Below are 13834 nucleotides of genomic sequence, written 5' to 3' on the forward strand. Positions count from 1 at the left end.
TTGAATGGGCAGTAATTAGGAGTGGTTTGGGGCGTGCGATAGGTGGTGCTTTGGGCAGGGCTTGGAGGGGTTGTGGGAAGAGTGGGTGGGGTTGTGGGCAGGGAAATGGGCGTGTCAACCTGCCACTGAGTTTGACGAGGAATGGAGCTTCTTACTACTTGTGTCAATTAAATGGCACTAGCAGGCATCTATAAATGTACAGGTGTCCACTGAGTAATAAAAGCCTAGAGCTAGACTGGCTTTGATGTTATTTAGGTGATTAGTATCAGAACTGTATTTCCCTCACCTGCAGCAGGGTCTGTTAAGCTGTGGCTTTCGGATCACTCATCTACGGAATCCATGAGATGGATGTCAAAAACCAGGACAGATCCGTTCTGCTGCCCATAGACTTGTATTAGGACGGAAGTCAAAATGGAAGCCTTTATAAGGCCTTCCATCCTAATAGAAGTCTATGGGCAGCAGAACGGATCGTCTTAGTTTCCTTTTTGCAGAATGGAGAAAAAAAAAAAAAAAAAAAGTCCTGTTAATAGGACTTTGTTTTCAGTCTTGCATAATGGGAACAAGACGGATCCGTTATGTTTCCCATAGACTTCTATGGTGACGAATCAAAACGGAAAGGCTTCAGACGTCCGTCTCATGGATTCCGTTATAACAATGTTATAACGGAAAGCGATAATGGAATCCAGAACGCAGATGTGAACCCGCCCTAACTCTGCCACTCTCTGCTGTGTAAAGGAACAGATACCTGGTAGATTTGGCACCCGCTCAGCTCCTGAGCTTGCTCTATCTTAAAAAGTCTATCTTAAAAGACTGGGCATCCGTAATCCATGTATGGAAAGTGTCGGAAGGGGGTTAAACAATAATTCTACTTTATTGCTCCACATCTAGAAATTCTTTCAGTGTTGACTATAAATAACATCCGGCTTCATTCATTAAAGGTCAACTTTATTATAACATTGTATCAGGACAGATAAGCCATAGCCGCATTTAATTGATATTGTGACCTGATAAATCCATTAATATGGAGCTTACAGAAGCCAAGCAGCAATAAACTGAACGATGAACATTTAGAAATCTAGCAGAGCTCAACATGCTAACTGCTGATGATATTGGATGAAATAAACAGCATAACACGTTCAGCTCTGCTTTATCTGCTTTTCACATTTACACATATAATTCCGTTGCTTCTCAGAATACTGGCTGCAGAATGGTCAGACTGAGCTCTGTGGTTAATAACATTCTGTTGGCTTTACACACGTTTCTCCAGAAAGAACATATCCCTCATCACAGACACATTTTGGAGAACACATTGCAATACAGCCTCGAGGGCCCTTTGGTTTTTCACATGTTGGTTGGCAGGGGGATCCGCAATCCTCATAGTGCTGGTTGGGACCACAGGGGACATTGCAGTCTTCTGGTTTGACGCACTTTACAGTTTCCCCAGAAGTCCCGGTCTGAGCCAGGAGTCCTTTATCACATTTACAGGTTAGTATTCCAATATCAATACAAGATCTTTTAGGAGGATTGACTATGTTGGAGCAGTTTGTGTCACACAATCCGATGACGTCATATGTGCTGTTTGGAGGACAATTCAAAGCTGCACAAGAGGGAAATAAACCTGGAGTTAGCTGGCTGCTTCATATTATGAGGTCATTGGAAAAAAAAAAATGGATGATAATACTAACAATTTGAATGCTTAGATTAACCAATTATAACTAATTATAAAAACAATGATTATACTATTACTACTTATAGCTAATAAAAACGAATAGTATCTATCACTTATTTCATATATATTATCCATCTATCTTATCAGGCATTTTGGGGCCACATGGAGACAATCCATGGGTCCCTCGCCGGCCCTTCTTACATCCATAGCCATAGCTCCCTCCGGGCAGCCGTCTCCTGTACTTGCACAGGCTCTTCCGTCTGGGTCCCGACCAGATGTCGTTGTCTCTTTTCCTTTTCAGCTGCATTGATTTCCATGCAGCTGAAGAGGGAAAAAAAATTACTTTTCCTTTCCAGCTTTTCTCTTACCCTGAAGGAAAAAATGAAAAGTAAAAGTGCCTAAAAAAAAAAACTACTAAATCGTATTGAGCTTTGGATCCTAGATCTGAAGTCCATTGGCTCCAAATTTCTGTTAATGCTGTACGGAAGTGGGGCTGGGGCCTGCGGTCTATGCTGCTAGAACGTAAAGGAAGAAGCAAGGTCCACAGCACTTGCCCATACTCCATCCCTCCGCACAAGGGTAGAAATGGCTTCTATAATGAGGCTCCAACAAGATGGTTTGAAGACTATACAGGTTGGTGACTATACGTTTGGTTAATGTATCGAGGGGGTGAGGCTCTTTAAGTTGCTACCGCCCTATACTTTGTACAGGCGGTATCCTTGCAGCTCACTGCCAAATTATATCCCCCTCTCCCTTGTCCTAAGAGATCCTGCACTCATGGGCATACCATAGCTGCCATAGCACTTGCTGGGGGGCCCAGAAGTTTGGGGGAGGAGTGGGAATCAGGTGCAAGAATTTTACCTTTTTGTGGGAAACACTATATAAGCTTTTTGCTTTACTATAGGTTTTCTATGTGGCTATTATACACTGCTCAAAAAAATAAAGGGAACACTTAAACAACACAATGTAACTCCAAGTCAATCACACTTCTGTGAAATCAAACTGTCCACTTAGGAAGCAACACTGAGTGACAATCAATTTCACATGCTGTTGTGCAAATGGGATAGACAACAGGTGGAAATTATAGGCAATTAGCAAGACACCCCCAATAAAGGAGTGGTTCTGCAGGTGGTGACCACAGACCATTTCTCAGTTCCTATGCTTCCTGGCTGATGTTTTGGTCACTTTTGAATGCTGGCGGTGATTTCACTCTAGTAGTAGCATGAGACGGAGTCCACAACCCACACAAGTGGCTCAGGTAGTGCAGCTTATCCAGGATGGCACATCAATGCGAGCTGTGGCAAGAAGGTTTGCTGTGTCTGTCAGCGTAGTGTCCAGAGCATGGAGGCGCTACCAGGAGACAGGCCAGTACATCAGGAGACGTGGAGGAGGCCGTAGGAGGGCAACAACCCAGCAGCAGGACCGCTACCTCCGCCTTTGTGCAAGTAGGAACAAAAGGAGCACTGCCAGAGCCCTGCAAAACGTCACGTTGCACCACAGACTGTCCAGGAGTTGGCAGATGCTTTAGTCCAGGTCTGGGAGGAGATCCCTCAGGAGACCGTCCGCCACCTCATCAGGAGCATGCACAGGCGTTGTAGGGAGGTCATACAGGCACGTGGAGGCCACACACTACTGAGCCTCATTTTGACTTGTTTTAAGGACATTACATCAAAGTTGGATCAGCCTGTAGTGTGTTTTTCCACTTTAATTTTGAGTGTGACTCCAAATCCAGACCTCCATGGGTTAAAAAATTTAATTTCCATTTTTTTATTTTTGTTTGATTTTGTTGTCAGCACATTCAACTATGTAAAGAACAAAGTATTTCAGAAGAATATTTAATTAATTCAGATCTAGGATGTGTTATTTTTGTGTTCTTTATTTTTTTGAGCAGTGTACATACGTTTTATTGCTAGGTATGCTGCCGTTTTAATTTTCTTGAACTAGGTGGTGCGGGCCTCATCTTTCTGATCCCCACCCCCTTCTCCCCTACAGAGCCCCCTCTTTCTTTGCCTCTGCCCTTCCCCGCAGAATCCTAACAAGTAATATCTCTGTAATCTTTTACACTAGACTGTGGACTGATCGGCGATATTAGTTCATTTAGCACATGGAAGGGTTTGTCTGAGAAGAGTGGATAAAAGCAGTCTGTCTGTCTATATCATCTGTCTATCTAACTTATCTGGCAGGACGTGTCTGATCCTTTGACAATTTAAGTGTAGAACTGTCACAAGGGACCAGCCAAGGTTGAGTACATAAATAGGTGATCCAGATATAGTAGCTTAGAGGGCACAATCAGGATGGGACCTAATATTCTGGCACCTCTTGGTGCCAGAACCAGTTTTATGTAGGCAGCCCTATTACTTCGCTGTTGTGTGACATCACAGGGAAGTCTTCAAAATCTAATTTAGCACTGCCCACTGTCCACTAGAGGGAGCTCTGGTTTGCGTTAACATGTTCTGGCCTCCATTGGGAGCTCCGGCATATACTATTACTCACTGGCCACTAGAGAGCTCCAGAGTTAAACATTTCTGAAAGATGCCATATGACAAGAGAAGACAGTCTGCCCAGAAGCTATGACTGATGGGCACAATAAATAGGTGCTTGGCACCATTTTATTTTAATCGGTAATCACATTGTTATTATTTCACTCATTTTTCCTTTTGAAGTTACATTCTTAAAAATATATTTTGTTCTACTTACCTGGTCTGTCATCACTGTGGACCTTCCACTGCAAGACTATGGGAAGGAAATAATCCAAATGATTAGTCACAATGTAACAATTTGTCTTTTGTAAAACAAAGTGTACAATGTTTCCATTCAGATTGTTCTATTTGCTACATGAGGTGGAACCATATTGACAACTCATCCCCACTACCGGTGTAAGGGTTCTGGGCTCTGGTTCTGGGTGACTGAGACACCGCAAAGGGAACCATTCACCATGGGAATGCAGTACAGTCTGCAGACAGCAGGTTATAGAGCAGGAGGAGCTGAGCAGATCATGTCTAGTTTTGTGTGGAAAGAATCAGTAACTTGTTAATTTACTGCATGAGATTCCACCTATTTCTGTGGTCAGGAGTCCAGTCGTCAAATTGAGTGACTGACAGCCTTTCTTCTGAAAGTCATAGAAAACTAGCTGTTAATCACTGGGTAGGACCGGCCACTGGACTCCCAAGCAGAGATTTCAAATAATAATAATGTACACATATATCAATCTGCTCAGCTCCTCCTGTTCTGTAACATGTTGAGGGCAGATTGGACTGGATGTTCAGGGTCACAGGTTCTGCTCATAAACATACTTATAAGAAAGTAGTCAACCCCAAATCAAGCATTCATGGCACAGCCGATCAATGGGGGTGGAGCTTATTCACATGTTTACAAGTCTCAGATCCAAATATAGTGTGGATTTGTGGATATTTCTTTGGCAGTGGAGCCACAAAGACCTATAGAGGCACCCACATTATTGGGATCGGTATATACATCTGATTATTCGTGAATGTTTGGCAAGCAAAAATTAGTTAAAAGGGATTTTCCAGTTGTTTAATATCGATAGCTTATCTTCAAGGTAGGTCATCAATATCTGATAGGTGGGGAGCCCTACTCCTGACAATCCCACTGTTCAGCTGTTTGAAGAGGCCGAGGCAATCCATTGAGTGCTGCGGCTTCCTCACAGCTTATCAAGAATGTCATTGTCTATATTATAGCGGATGAGCTTGGTATTAGAGCTCAGGCCGATTCACTTGAACGGGTCTCAGCTGCACCTAGGCCATGTGACTGATGATTGTGACATCACTGAGCCAGGAAGAGTCTGCAGTGATTAAAAGTGTACCACATCTTCTTCAAACAGCTGATCTGTGGGGTGTCAGGTTTCAGACCCCCCTTCCCCCATCGATCAGTTGATGACCTAAATCATGTCAGCCAGGCCGAAAGGCAAAATATTGGCCCATTCATGATGTGGGGAGGGTGGAAACAGCATGAGAAGTCCACAGAGTGGCTCTATGACATAGTGGTGAGGTGGAAGCAGCATGAGGAGGCCACAGAGTGGCCCAATAACAGAGTGTGGAGGTGGCAGCAGCAGCATCAGGAGGCAACAGAGTTGCAAGGAGACAGAGTGGAGGTGGGTGGCAATACCAGTACCCGCTGAAGATGGTGGGTGAAAGAAGGAGCACTTGGCATCAGATGTGTGGCATCAGAATAGAAGCTGAGTCAAAGTGTGGGTGTGGCACCATGGATGATCTAGTCTGATGCATCGGGAATTGGTGGGTGGAAATCATGGCTGATCCATGCCTGATTCATCTTGACAAAGGTCAGTCTCTCCACTTTTTGGGTGGACAGGCAAGTTCTCCTTTGGGTAACTATGGCCCCTGGCGCACTAAATACCCGCTCTGATGCCACACTACTTTCCAGACAGGACAGCTTTTCCAGTGCAAACTCAGCCAGTTGCGGACAAAAATCCAGTTTGGCTGGCCAGTAGTCCGGCGGATCTTCAGTGACAGCTGCCAGGGTACACTCCAAGTATGCCACCACCTGCTGGTTCAGGTTCTGCTCCAGGTCTAGATGTTGCTGCTGGTGAGTGGTTTCTTCACTAAGCGGGTGAAGAAAGCTGCTCATCATCGACTCTAGACTCAGGCTGATGCTGATTGAGCTGGTACTGCTCCTGCCACCCCAACCCTCCCCAGCAGTCATGGCAGTGGAACATGAGCGCAGAGGGCCCCCCGGTCAGACCTGTGAGAGGATGGACAATGGCGCAGATAGGCAGCGGCCAACTAACTACAAGGGATGTCTCTGTAGTAGTTCAGTTTGTCCTCACTCTCAGTGGGTGTAAAAAAGGCCCCTATTTTGGACTGGTAGCAAGGGTCCAACAAGGTAGAGCCAGAAGTCATCCCTCTGCTGAATGGTGACAATTCGGCTGTTACTACCCAAGCAAGTGGGCATGCAGCTGGCCATTTGTGCAAGTGACTCGGAGGGACTCCCTTCCTCCTTCTCCACTGCATACTGCCAAATTTGGAAAAATAAAGAATAAATAAGTGCAACATGTACAAGCAGACCATACCCATTATTTCTCTTCTACAGACATCTATCGAATGAAACCAAATTACATACAGGAGAGTTTACATTTAAACCACTTGAAATACATACGTGCAAGCAAGAAGACAGCAGATAATTTGAAGAAGCCCATATCTCTTCTGATAAAAGCTGAAGATACCACAAGTCACTGGTAACAGAAGACAAAGACAAGACATTAAAATAATGCAGATCAATAGTAAAGTAAGTAAAGGACACGAGTCTTCTACGTTACCCGTTTGGGCTCTGGGAACAGTTCTTGTACTGACTGCTGGACAGGACCGAACTCCTGGAGCCCCATTTATAGGGACCAGATTGGGTGGGTGCAACTATATTTGCTTATGTAATTTCATAGTTCATATCTTCATATTGTGAGGGCGTGACATTTCACCGGGGAATGGCGGTTCCTCATAAGGTTACAAGGATGTCCGGTTTATAAAAAATAACCTTTTCAAATATCCTTTGTTTTCTAAATCGGGGGTGTGGGGTGTTATTCTGAGGACCCTCATCTATTAGCCAGAGCAAGGAGTAGCTACAAAGAATGCCTGTTCGAGAATAATCAACAGCCCTTTGATTTCAAAGACAGCAGTTTAATGCTTCATGTCGTCTGTGGTGGTGCTGCAGGGAAATTAAATACCTCCTTCCCTAAGATTATTGCTGATCCGTAGCGATCACAGCTGCAAGGTGTCTTGTTTATAAAAAAGGGCTTTCACAAAGCAGACAACCCCCTTAGGGCTTAAAGTGTGTTTATCATTGTGGTCCAGGACCTTACCGTCCTGGGTCCTGCCTTGAAATCCAAGCCAGCAGAGTGTCATGTAAAGAACAAATGAAATCTTTATGATTAGTTTGTGGTGTTTGGTTCCAAGTCCATTCAGTCTTCAGATATCATGGAGAAGGTCAGGACTACCCTAGAGGTTAGCCCATCTACACCTATCCCTGGTGTGTTTCAGCTACAATAAGATTACTATGGAGGTTTCATAGTGACTGAATTCCCATAATCTTCTGCAATATTTGGAATTCAAGATCCATCTCCGGTCCATATCTGTACTACAGTTTTTGAGGATCTAATTCCAAATAAACTGTAACAGTCTCTGCTCCGAGGTCAGGCAAGCAGGTAGAAAAGGTTGTATCCTGAAAAGTTTGCCTAATCTGATGCAGAAAAGCAAAAGAAAACTTGACTTCACAGAAGAGATGAGCGAACTTCTGTTTAAGTTCGGCGTCTAAAGTTCGGCTTCCAGTTAGCGGAGGATCCCGATATGAATTCCGAATTCCGTTGTGGTCCATGGTAGCGGAATCAATAATGGCCATTATTGATTCCGCTACCATGGACCACAATGGAATTCGGAATCCATATCGGGATCCTCCGCTAACCGGAAGCTGAACTTTAGAAGCCGAACTTAAAACAGAAGTTTGCTCATCTCTACTTCACAGCCAATCATGGAGATTAGTGTTGAGCGAAGCATCCGAAGCAGAATTCGGTCTGAAGTTTAGAAAAACTTAAATTCTAAATGAACCCAAATTTCCTCTCGCTTCGTGGTAAGGAATCATTTTTTCTAATATGGTGGCTGCACGTGTTAGAAAGTAAGTGTCAAGGAGGCAAGCCAAAGAATGTGAGATCACCCATAAGGCCGTGCAGCCAGCCAATCCGCAGTTAGCCATCCCCCTGTGATGTCACAGCCCTACAAAACCCTCATCCCAAGTAGTCACCGCCATTTTCCTGTCAGCTGAGCATAGGGAGAGACGTGGCAAGATGCTAATGCGCTAGGGACAGTGTTGCTAAGTGCAAAGTGTTAACAGAGTCCAGGGAGAGTGCAGGGAAAATGCATCTCCATGTGCATCACTGTGAAGTGCACTGACATTCATAGCTAATCCCTTCTGTTAGAGAAACAGTTGTTATACACTATGGCTAACAGACAGTTGCCTGGGCCCTCCAAAGCATGGGCAGTGGCAAAATAATGCTGTAGCTGGCGCAAATAGCAGCCAAAGGAGGGGGTCTGGTAGCAGCAGCTACAGCAACAGGCCAGAGCTGCCACTGCATTGACCAATAATCCAGCTGTACTGGAAAGGTTGACTTGCTCTTCACAATAATCTCAAGTTACAACAGATACACACAGCCAGAAATTGGTGGGTTCCTCTGACACCATGCCTAGTTGGCATGGTCCAATGTGACAATGTGCTTTGTGAGGACAGTCAGTTACAGGCCAGACCAGACTTGAAGGTCCGCTGTGAACCCCTTTAGGCAACTACCAATGATGACAGTCGGCTGGGAGCACATGTTGCGAGAGGTCAGGGATGTGCATCAGAGACAGGCGAGGGTGACAAAAGTGCTGAGCAAACATATGTAGATGATGATATAGCCGATCGCACGTGGTAGCCGTGTAAAGAGGGGCATCCTCATCATCGGGGGTGAGGGTTCGGCATCTAAACATAGGAGAAGTACACCGTCTGCTACTTGGGAGACTACCTATGAGGAACACTGGCAGTTCATAGGTTCATAAAAGCGACATGTAGGCATCGTGCAGTGGTAGAGGAAAAATCCAATCCTCGGCAATGTGAGAATTTTTCACAAAGTCACTGATGGATGTTAGCGTGGAGGTATGCAGGATGTGTGGGCAGAAGATGAGGCACGGCCAGGGTTCTAATGTTGGCATGATGGCCTTGCGTCAACACATGGAGCGTCACCATAAAGTGGCATGGGAATACTGTTCCACTCATTTTATGTTACAGCCTGATGCAGCAGTTCTGTCAGTTATCACTAACACTCTTGATGCTTTTTGTGTTAGAGATCTTCACAGAGTTTATCTGGCAATATCCAGAAGTCAGATGTAACAGTAACATACAGAAGCAACAGGTGTTTTCTTGGCTGGTGAGACATGCGTTATGGAGTTAATGCAGAAGGTCAATGTGGTTTACGTACCACAGTTACTCGTTTGCGTTGTACTAGAGCAGTCATGTTAGGTACATTAGTGTGATGCAACAAGCATGTGTACACAATGTTCATTTAACTAACATTAAATGAACATTAGTGAACACAGCTACTTTGCATAGCAGCAATAGGGGCAAATGTCCACAAACATCCATACTCCAAAGTATACTTATTCCAGGAGACTACACTTGGGATGGTTACGCTCATAGCGTTATCGCCGCTCACCATCTGTGTTGATTCCTCAAAGTTGCTTAAAACCTCAGAGGTCAGAAAAAGTTGAGCGGACACCTGGATATTCGGGTTCGACTGAACTTCACAAAAAAGTTCGAGTTCGGGACCCGTACTTGACCCCGAAACACATTGAAGTCAATGGGGACCCGAATTTTTGAGCAATAAAATGGCTGTAAAAATGTCATGGAAAGGGCTAGAGGGCTGCAAATGACAGCAAAATGTGGTTAAGAGCATGGCAAGTGCTCTGCAAACAAAAGCGGATAGGGAAATGACTTTACATAACATAATACGTAAAAATAAAAAATAATCTTGATCTAGGAGGTCAAGGTCCATATGGAGTAGGAGGTTGAGGAGGCAGTGTAGGTGGAAGTGGAGGTAGCCTACACTGCTTTTTGGTTTTAAATGTATTTTTATTTTTTTAAATTAGGGTACACCCCAAAACATTGGGAAATATAACCTGTGATAAACCCCTCCAGTCGTGCTAAACACACATTCAGATAATACACCAGCTGCAGGGCAGGCCAGCACCTCCAAGGGGTAAAGGGCAAGCTCAGGCCATGTGCCTAATTTGGAGACCCAGTAGTTGAAGGGGGCACACTTACTGCCCCACCATGTCGCACATCCCCGTGATGTTCACGATCCAATTTGATATCTGCTTTATCAACTTTCGATGTTCGTTTATGCGCCTACCATGGTGATCACGGGTGGCGGGGAATCAGGGTTAAACGTCAGAGAGGGAGCGTGAGAAAGAGACCACATCCAAGGGAGGTCAATGGACAAAATTAAATGTAATTGAGCGGAAATGTGGGACAAACTATTGAAGCATAAGCTTCCAAGTTAAGGGGGCCCGCGGCAATTACCCACTCCCGACTCGGGGAGGTAGTGACGATAAATAACAATAGAGGACTCTTAAGATGCCCTGTTATTGGAATGATTAATAAAAAAATTACAGGGAATGTCACTGGGGTATTTAAAATTTGGAAACGTTAGCCAGGAGAGGCCCTGCTGCAGCTCTGTTGACTCTAGATAACTTCTGCCTGATGACCCCACGATCCATTTGGATATCTTCTCTATCAACTGTCAATGTTCATTTTTCTGAGCCTGCCATGTTGATTAGTGTTGATCACGAATATTCGAATTTCAAATTTTTATTACGAATATAGGTACTTTGAAAATCCGTGAATATTTCGAATATAGAGAATATATATATATTTATATATATATTCGTTATTTTGAATATTCAAATGAATTTTCGATTTTTTTTTTCTTTTTTTCGATTTTTTTTTATCAGTACACATGATCCCTCACTGCTTCTAGCTTGTGGGACAATAAGAAGGCTGCAATATACTTCACTTTAGGAGTAGTAGTGTTTGCGAATTTTGCTCTATATTCTTTTTTTTTTATATTCGCTATATTGCTAAATATTCTTGTTTTAGAATATTACGAATATTCGAAAAAACTAAGTTATAGCAATATAGAGAATATTCGAAAAAAATCGAATATCGAGCAATTTAGCTAATATAGTGCTATAATCTTCTTTGTCTAATAGTTGTAAGTTGAAAAATTCGAGTCTGAAAATTCGAATTTCAAAAATTCGCATATTAAACAATTAACTTTCCGATTTTTTGAGTAAAAAAAAAAGCAAATTTTTGAATTTTTGACAAATATTCTACAAAATATTCGCGAAATATCGTGAATTCAAATTTGACCCCTGCCGCTCATCACTAATGTTGATCATGGTTATAGGCAAATTAGTGTTAGGGCTCTTTCACACCTGCGTTCTTTTCTTCCGGCATAGAGTTCCGTCGTCGGGGCTCTATGCCGGAAGAATCCTGATCAGGATTATCCTAATGCATTCTGAATGGAGAGAAATCCGTTCAGGATGCATCAGGATGTCTTCAGTTCCGGAACGGAACGTTTTTTGGCCGGAGAAAATACCGCAGCATGTTGCGCTTTTTGCTCCGGCCAAAAATCCGGAACACTTGCCGCAATGCCGGATCCGGAATTAATGCCCATTGAAAGGCATTGATCCGGACTTAAGCTAAACGTCGTTTCGGCGCATTGCCGGAGCCGACATTTAGCTTTTTCTGAATGGTTACCATGGCTGCCGGGACGCTAAAGTCCTGGCAGCCATGGTAAAGTGGAGCGGGGAGCGGGGGAGCAGCATACTTACCGTCCGTGCGGCTCCCCGGGCGCTCCAGAGTGACGTCAGGGCGCCCCAAGCGCATGGATCATGTGATCGCATTGGACACGTCATCCATGCGCATGGGGCGCTCTGACGTCACTCTGGAGCCGCACGGACTGTAAGTATACCGCTCCCCCGCTCCTACTATGGCAACCAGGACTTTAATAGCTTCCTGGCTGCCATAGTAACACTGAAAGCATTTTGAAGACGGTTCAGTCTTCAAATGCTTTCAGTACACTTGCGTTTTTCCGGATCCGGAGTGTAATTCCGGCAAGTGGAGTACATGCCGGATCCGGACAATGCAAGTGTGAAAGAGGCCTTACACGCCGGAGAGGGAGCGTGAGAAAGGGAGACCTCATCCAAGGGAGATCAATGGCTGCAATGGGATGAAGAAATGTGGGAGAAGTTATTAAAGCAGAAGGATCAGATGAAAGGGCCAATTAAGACACATTTTAGAAAATTAAGTCCCTGTCACCTATGCAGAGCAGGGGTTTATTCACAGCAAAAATTTAAAAAAAATGTCACCCGAAAATGTAACAGGAAAATTTGTGAAATGTATTAACCCGTCTTCTAGGTATAGCATGGGTATATCACAGCCAAAAATTGGTGAATTTCACCTGAAAATGTAACAGACAAATTAGTGATTTTTTTTTGTACCTGTCTACTAGGTACTGTAGAGCAGTGTTAGCATGCACAGGTTATCATACACAAGAAAAACCCATATAAATGTTGGGCTAAATTGTCTGACCCTAAAGAAGCCAGCTCAGCATCATAAAGTAATCCTAAAAAAGCAAACTGAGACTAAAATAAGTTTTATTAAAGGGCTTCTGTCACCCCACTAAACTCATTTTATTTTTTGTGTACTTATAATCCCTATCCTGCAATATATCTATACATTATGTTATTAATCATTTTCGTTCAGTAGATGTCAAAAAACGTACTTTTATAATATGCTAATTACCTGTTTACCAGCAAGTAGGGCGTCTACTTGCTGGTAGCAGCTGCAAAAAACCGCCCCTCCTCCTGTTGATTGACAGGGCCAGCCCCCATCTCCTCCTCCGGCTGGCCCTGTCAGCATTTCAAAAATCGCGCACCTGTGTTGATTCGGCGCAGGCGCTCTGAGATAAGGAGGCTCGCCTCCTCAGCACTCCCTCAGTGCTCCTGCGCCGATGACGTCACCGAAAGAGAAGACATCATCGGCGCACTGAGGGAGTGCTGAGGAGGCGAGCCTCCTCTGAGCGCTTGCACTGAATCAGCACAGGCGCGCGATTTTTGAAATGCTGATAGGGCCAGCCAGAGGAGGAGATCGCGGCTGGCCCTGTCAATCAACAGGAGGAGGGGGCGGTTTTTTGCGGCTGCTATCAGCAAGTAGACGTCCTACTTGCTGGTAGACAGGTAATTAGCATAATATAAAAGTACATTTTTTGACATATCTACTGAACAAAAATGATTAATAACATAATGTATAGATATCGCAGGCTAGGGATTATAAGTACACAAAAAAATAAAATGAGTTTAGTGGGGTGACAGAAGCCCTTTAAATACATAAATATGACAAAAGACCCAAAAGCACATCAAAAGAGGTGGTACGAATCACTCCTGAGGAATAGTATCACAGATGCATATAAATGGAAGCTTGTAATAAAATGCTAAAACATCCCTGGAGGTGGAAGGGAAGATAAGTGATCAGGTGGGGCTGCCAGGAAAAAAAAAATAAAAACCCACAGGAGTTGTGTTGTTAGTGTTAAATCGCAAGGTAACAATA

At 44.0% G+C, this 13834-nt stretch overlaps 1 protein-coding gene across 1 annotated transcript; it reads right to left on the reverse strand.

Moving 5' to 3' along the window:
• Nucleotides 1-928: 928 nt before the first annotated feature.
• On the reverse strand, nt 929-6884 carry LOC120992865 (serine protease inhibitor swm-1-like). The gene is made up of 3 exons (XM_040421696.1): nt 6803-6884; nt 4367-4402; nt 929-1597 (listed from the first exon to the last, which is right to left on the reverse strand). The coding sequence occupies exons 1-3, from the start codon at nt 6840-6842 to the stop codon at nt 1230-1232; spliced, it is 444 nt and encodes a 147-aa protein (XP_040277630.1). The 5' UTR covers nt 6843-6884; the 3' UTR covers nt 929-1229.
• Nucleotides 6885-13834: the final 6950 nt, after the last annotated feature.

Source organism: Bufo bufo, chromosome 1 (assembly GCF_905171765.1).
Source record: "Bufo bufo chromosome 1, aBufBuf1.1, whole genome shotgun sequence".
In the NCBI taxonomy this organism is placed as follows: Eukaryota; Metazoa; Chordata; class Amphibia; order Anura; family Bufonidae; genus Bufo; species Bufo bufo.